General features: G+C 48.8%; 1 protein-coding gene across 1 annotated transcript in view; it reads right to left on the bottom strand.

Annotated features, from left to right (window-relative positions):
- The window catches only part of STK25 (serine/threonine kinase 25), a 23,002-nt gene extending 16,343 nt beyond the window's left edge, over positions 1 to 6,659 (bottom strand). The window contains exons 1-2 of the mRNA XM_035900062.1: positions 6,511 to 6,659; positions 3 to 158 (exon numbers count right to left, since the gene is read on the bottom strand). Coding sequence (XP_035755955.1) covers positions 3 to 158; positions 6,511 to 6,561 — 207 coding nt within the window. The 5' untranslated portion in view covers positions 6,562 to 6,659. The remainder of the gene's footprint in view (positions 1 to 2; positions 159 to 6,510) is intronic.
- Between the last annotated feature and the right edge of the window lie 704 nt (positions 6,660 to 7,363).

Below are 7,363 nucleotides of genomic sequence, written 5' to 3'. Positions count from 1 at the left end.
ATGTCCTCAATTTCATCCTCAGCCTCCTCCAGATCAATGATCTTGATAGCAACCACCTCCTTGGTGCGGTTGTCGATCCCTTTATACACTTCACCAAACGATCCTTTGCCAATCCGCTCCAGCTTGGTGAACAGCTCCTCAGGATCCACCCTGGAGTGCTAAACCAGAAAGCAGAGATGGAAAAAGTCCATGAAGTCCTGCAGCAGCCTGCAGAACGCCACACATACCCAGGCAGCTCATCTCCTTATCTATGCATCTACTGTGTTAACTCACCCAAAATTCACATTTCCTAAACGGTCTCCACATGCTGAGAACTTAACACAGAACATACCCAAGAAGAGAAGAACTGAAGAAGTGTTTTACATGGGCTCTCTGCCCCTGTAGACCATAGTGGGAGAGGAAGGGGAGAGAAGCCCAGAAGGAGAATGTCAGCAAGTATCTCTATGGAAAGTGTCAGCTCCTTTGGGACAGGACTGCTCAACTGCAGGCACCAAACTGGTGCCAAAGCAGCTCCATAAGCAAGCTCTTGTTCACACCTGAATAAAAAGGCCAGCAAGGTGTACAAGAACCACCCTTCTTTTGAAGATCCGGATGAGACAACAGGCACAAGCAAGGCCATAGGAAGTTCACAAGGTTGTTTCCCTAGTCTGCCTTCCTGCATTCAAAGGCTGGAATGAGCTGGAAGATTTGTACCCTTCCCTACTTGTTTGGAGGGTGAAATACTCCAGTAATATAAATACCAGTTCACATTAGCTGGCTTCTCTGCTGCAGCCTGATTTCCGGGCAGCACCCAGCCCAGCTCTCTTCAGATGTTTGCAGAGGGAGCCTCATGTCTTTTGGAAGGTTGGCAGCAAGGAGGCCAGGCACCTGTCTATCCCGGAGGAGGCAGGAGAGCTACACGGACACTACATCTGCAGACCTGCTTTTCTGGAACAGCCTCTCCTCCAGCTGGCACGCCCAGATGCAAAAGCATTTCCCTCATTAGATAAGCACATCAACTGGGAAGCTACTAACACGATCATCATCGGACAAATACTGACTCTAACAGCAGCTTCAAAGTTAACTCTTTATTACGATGAGTGTGGATGAGAAAGGGAAGAAATCAGCCTAATTTTCTCATGCTATTTCATTCCGCCCAGCTGCAGACCAGGAGGTCCTGCTCTGCTTCATGCTACTAAAAGGCTCTTTGTGATTCATTTTTCTGCCTTTTTAAAAAAATAAGTCTAGTTTAAAAAAATAAAATCTGGAAAATCTGGCCTGAACTACAGGAAGTGGCCAAGCCATTACAGTGAGTTTTCCACACCCAGAACTTCTCAGTCTCACCTCCAACACGTCACCCAGAGGGACCGCTCCCTTGCAAGGGCCCTGAGCTGGCAGAGATTTTATCTGAGAACAGGGCAGCTGCATTTTTCCATCTAGTACCAGGCTCTAGCAGCAGGCCATCACCGAGCAGCCCTAGGTGCTGCTCAGTGATTAAGTCAGCCAGTCATTACAGGCTATTTGCCTTCTGTACCCAGTGCATCGCTATATGGAGTAAGCCAGGCCCAGAGTGAGCTTTACAGTCAGCTCACTTGACAGGATTTCCATGGGCATTCCAGTCCAAGATACAGAAGGATAACCAAATATCCTTGTGCATCCATGGCAACACCCAAACAGGCTGTACTTTGAACAAACGCACTGGAAACAGACTGGAAGGGATATGCAGAGATGAAAGGAACTCAAGATACAGAACAGGGACTGGAGAGAGGGAGGTGGGGGAAAGGAAGAGGATTTGAGCTTGAGAAATGCCAGGAGATAACATGAGGACAACGACTGCAGCGCAAGGAGATCAGGCTGTCTAGTCCAGGCTCCCAAGGGGCCAGAGCAGTTTTCACCTCTTGATCAACTTAGAGGAAAGGGCAGCAAGGTGGCCCAGGCGTTACCCTGCACAGTCACCTACCACTCTGAAAAAATGCCACTCACCATATCAGCCGCTCCGCGCATCAGGGAGGAGGGAGAGGAAGAGTATCACCTCCTGGAAGCGCCTGGCTCAGCTGGTAAAGGAAACGCTATCCACTCGAATCCTGCAGGGAAGCAACCCTGCAAGAAAACCTTCCTCCCCTCCCACAGAAGTAATTTTTCCATGAGAAAAGAAATGGCAAGGTGTAAGTTACTGCTCCCCTCCTCAACCTGGCATGGCACATCAGAGGATCGGGACTGATTCTTTAAAAAACAGAGCATTAAACACAAGAGCACTGGATACTGCAGGCAGCATTTGGGACAACCACCATTTCATGTATCAGGCTCTGTAATCATGGACGGCTTCGTAAACAAGCTTCCATACTTCGATGCCAGTTTATCCCATTTTCTGCAGAACAAAGCAGTTCAGGTAGGGGCGGTGAAAGAGACAAACCTTCCTGACAAGCACATGGAAACTTTGCCCAAGGGACTCAGGAAAATTATACAACTCTGACAGGCAGAAGGAACAGGCCCACCACATTAGGTTGGAACAGGAAGCTTCGTTTGTAGGTACTGGATTTACTTTCCTCTCACCTGTCACCTCAAAACTGATCTGGAAATGCCTCAGAGCTCCCAGGTGACAGGGCAAGAGTACAACTCAATGGAGGACCTGAGGGTGCACATCCCTTGACAGAGTTGCCAAAGAACACACAAGTCATAGCCAGCAACAGCAAGTACGGGGCAAAGCGGCAGAGAGTCATTCCATCCACAGTTACAGTCTTCTGCCTGCTACAGGCGCGAGTCTGCCGATGAATTTCTTCACCTTCTGTAAACACGAGAGGAAGCAGGCCCATCCCCAATTCAAGCAGGCCAATGCTTGCCCAGAAGAACGCCTTGTGAACTACCATTGTGGATGCCACACAGGACATTGCCAAGTGGCTTTTTCATGGAGGCAATTCTGAACTCCCATGACAAATTAAGATAGATAAAATTATGCTAGCCTGCAGGACGTGCTCAGAAGCTCTGGTCCATTAAAAAAGTTCCTGTTGGAGCTGCCACACGGTAACTCACAGATGATGAGCCAATGTTCAGATCGATGGGCATACAAGCCTCACCAGAGAGCAGAACAAATGTCGTTATGCCCAGAACGGAGAGCTATGCAAGTGCACTGCTCCACCAGAAGAGAAACACATTCGGGGGCTCAAGCAGTGGGGAGCAGAGCAACACATTCTGCGTAGCCTAACTCTTCCCTACCCCGATAAATTTGCATCTGCAGAGCACTGCAATGAGGGATGTAACAAGCAGGATCTTTCCCTTTTCTAAATATGAATTGATCTCTGTGCCAGTTGCCTTGTCAGAGAAGCACCCTGGCTGCAAATCCATGTTCTGGAGCTGCACAGCTACAAACACACCTGAAAAACTTCATTAATAGCAAGTAAGAGAATCCAGAAGAAATGCTTTATGCCTGCATAAATGAGCATAGGCAACCCAAAGAAGCTTATTAGCATCTATCAACTTTGCAACTGCTCACCAGCGTGGGATCTTTCCATTTTCTTCCACATTCACAGAACCCATCAGGGCTGCAAAATGGAGCTCCAGGCCGGAGTCTGAAGAGCTCGCTGGCCAGCTGCTGCTGGTCCTTGTTCTACTACAACGCATAAAAACCTTTAAGGGATAGTCACCCCATCGTACCTTTTTGCTTGACTGAACGTCAATTACACAGCAGCTCTGGAGGAAAAAGCCTCACGCTGTTTCTCCCTGTTGAGAGCAGGCAGGCACTGGAGATGGCTCAGTCAGACATCAACAGGATTTGGGGGAGAGCACACAAAGCACCATCTTGGCTGTACGTGCAGGAAGGGGAGGGAATAGGTATGAGAGGGATGAGGACAATCTACTTGTAATGTGCTCCACTCCTACCCTCCAGGATCTCATCTCACAGCACGGGAAAGAAGGATGCTCTGTCACGACAGGTGTGGGGGTGTTTGCCATCACGACCGATGATGCCATGTTTTAAAACAGAGCAACTCACTGCAGACATCAGGAATTAAAAATTGCAGTGTGTTAGGAGACAAGCCTGGCAATAACACCAGCTGCTTCATGGGGAAAGAATGGGTTTGGCAGCCCTGCCACCTCCAGCTGCAGAGTCATGATATCCACAGCCTTTGGGAGGGGACTGGAGAAGAAGGGTAAATATCTACCCTCATTTCAAAGCTACTACCTGGAAAGATAAGCTGTGTGTTGGGAACAGAAGCAAAGACCCTTTAAACCTGCCCAAGATGTCTCTGGGCTGTGCCTGGCTGGATCTCACTCTCAAAAGACTCATAATCAGCATCGTGAGCAAGAGTCACACCTCCATCTGCTGCATACAACATGGAGAGGTGCTTCAATCCTTGTGGAAGTGGGAGTTCCTTGGGCTAGGGCAGGTCAGAATCAGAACCACGGTTCTGTATGGGTAGGTCTGTAACAGAACAAGATTGTCAAGGCCACAATACTTTAAGAGCTGAAGCTGACCAGGAGTTTGGCAGCCTCCAAAGCATTTAGTGTTACTTAGAGCACTTTCCACCCAGTCAAACAAACATCATTTTCCTCCGCCAAACACAGTGGAAGGAGAAGTTGGTTTTAATAAACCTCAGCTACTGACCTTCTTTCCTTTATTGCCTCCTCTTCTCCCCAACTTCCCACCCAGCATTTACCCACACTGCACGCTACACAGCAACCTCTGGGCCACCAGCAGAGGTATCTGCAGCAGGCACTGTGCTCTCTTTGAGGAAATCAGCTTTGTATCTGGAAACATTTGAAACCTCCCCTGTCTATATGAAATTAGTGCACAGCTTGCTTCAACTGCTAAACCTGAGGCAGTTTTGAACTTCTGGAGTATGGACAAGAGGGAAGTTTGTGTTCGACATTTTGAGACATGTGAATTTGTCTGAGACTCCCAGATTGCTTTGCAGATAGTATTCTTTTGCTTTATGAGAGCGAGCATTACTTAGCCAGAGAACTTGAACGGCTTCTTCAAGGTCACATAAGGAACAACAAAACTAGAAACAGAGCTCAGATCAGAGCTTTAAACACAGTAACGCAAATACATCACCTAGCAGATAGAGCTCCCAACAAAGACTGGAGGCCCGCTGTGCTGTATGTACACAGCAAAGGGCAGCCAAGGAAAGAGAGCAAGCCAACTGGCTGAGGCAGGGAAATGGAGGCACAGAGGTAAAGCAACGGGGGGATGTGCCGAAGGTAACCCTGCACATCAGCAACAGAATGGGGAATTCAAGACAAGTCAAGCCTCTGACATCCCAATCCAAGTCTTAGTCTCCCGTTTTTCACAGTACCTCCCGCCACTCCCTAAACTCTGGTGAACAGAACTTCAGGCCAATTCCTACTGCCCTTCCAGCAAGCCTCTGTTACGCACATTACGAGCTCCCATCAAGGATGCCTGAAGGAGATCCGAGGAACGAACAACACAGACTGCTTTCCTATTCCAGGACCAGACAGAGGGTCATGGCATGACAGAATCTGAGAACATGCCTGATATTTACCTAATAAATTCAGAGATGAGGCCACTGGAACTCTGATAAGCTTCATCACTGAATGTTGTGTACAAAAAAGCTTCAGCGCAACCTTCTCTGCAGCTACAGAACTCAGTTCTCAGCCCCAACCAGACAGTATCCTTTCCTACTCCTTTCATTCCTCTCCCTGTACTATGACTCACTCAGGCACTGTATTTGCATTTAATTCCATACACACTTTGGGGAAACAGTTTATGTGAAAGACAGCATGCGAACTAATATGCATTGCAAATCAATTTTAAATCAGAAAAGGCTTGGAGAAAGCACCATCTCAAACCACTAAAGCTTTCAGTATTCTAATTCTACACCTAGGAGCAGAGCGGAAAAATGCCCAAGATCCCCACAACACATGGTTTAACAAGACCTACATTCAGTATTGACATCTGCCAATAATCAAACGCACCCCACAACCAAATTCAGAAGAAAGAAGACTCAAGCCAATACTATTAATGTGGTTTAGCTTTTAGTCCGGAGTCATGACATCATCCTTCCACATTCCCCTTTTGACAATGTCATCACACCAACAGGATTTACCCACACCCACTGAGGCTGATCCCTCTCTTAGAGGAGTTAAACGTTCAGTATCAGATATCACTACCTCTTACGCATTAAGGTTACAAGCACCGTTTTCCTCAGGCTACTGTCACGAATGCTTCAGTAAGGTATGTCTGGCACAGCCTGCACACACAGCTTTTCTGTTCCCATTTCTAGACCTCCCCTCCCAAAAATACTTGGAGAGCCAATGATTCCTGCCTCCCTGAGAAGAGCAAAGTTAACCTCAGAGAATGGCACCGGACTGGGTGAATAATTCCCTCTCTATATGGCCAGCACCCTAACACGGTCAGTCCAACACCACCATGGAGTAAGACACAAGCCGGCTGGCTAACAGGAGTAAGCTGAGATGTGCACAACAGAGATAAAGAGTGGCAAAAAGTGATTTTCTGGGGGTGTTATGTTTGCTCTTGATACAAGAGTTTAAAACAAATTTTTAATTGCCCCTTACCTGGCTGGCAAATTCTCTCAAGTGAGCCATGCCTACAGGATGGTCAGACATCCGCTTCTGCAGAATTGAGAAAGGTTGGGATGTTGTAGCACGGCGGGAAGGCAATGCTTTCTCATCCACTGGTCAACTGTGACAAGCAAGAACATAACAGCTCTAACTCGAGGTTCTCAGAGCCTGGCTCATTCCCCAAGAGCTACCTTCAGCTTTCTTCTCTCCTCGATTTGCACTTCTCCTTGAACCTACCAGCCCATTCTAAGTATGCCAGCCCCTCCTTACAAACCGCGTTTCTCAATCTTTTCCAGACATGCTTTCCAGTCGTATCAAGGAACCTCACTTCAGTGACATACGCTGACAAAGCCTCAGGCACCATTTTCCCCACCATCACCTCAGCATGCTCCCCAGTATTACAGTTGCCCCTACAGCACTACCCCCTCACCACCACTGCCAGCATCTTCCCCAGCACGGCCCACAGTGTTACCCTCAGACACCCCTTTCCTCCCACTGCTCCCCAGTAATCCTCTCACTGTGGGGACCCCTCCGCTCCCATTCTTCCCAGTACACCCACTTACAAAGCTCGGCTCCCCAGGGAACCCCAACCCTGCACTCCCCAGTCCTGCCCCTGGACCCCGCGCTCCTCAGCTGCCCTCCCCCACGGGGCTCCCCTCTGCCCCAGCTCCAGAAGAGCCCCAGCCTTGCAGGATTCCTCAGCCCATAATCCTCTCACTGTGGGGACCCCTCCGCTCCCATTCTTCCCAGTACACCCACTTACAAAGCTCGGCTCCCCAGGGAACCCCAACCCTGCACTCCCCAGTCCTGCCCCTGGACCCCGCGCTCCTCAGCTGCCCTCCCCCAC

Source organism: Egretta garzetta, unplaced genomic scaffold (genome assembly GCF_000687185.1).
Source record: "Egretta garzetta isolate BGI_Z169 unplaced genomic scaffold, ASM68718v1 scaffold448, whole genome shotgun sequence".
NCBI lineage: Eukaryota > Metazoa > Chordata > Aves > Pelecaniformes > Ardeidae > Egretta > Egretta garzetta.
Note: the sequence above shows the minus strand (reverse complement) of the source record. Positions and strands in the feature narration are given on the sequence as shown.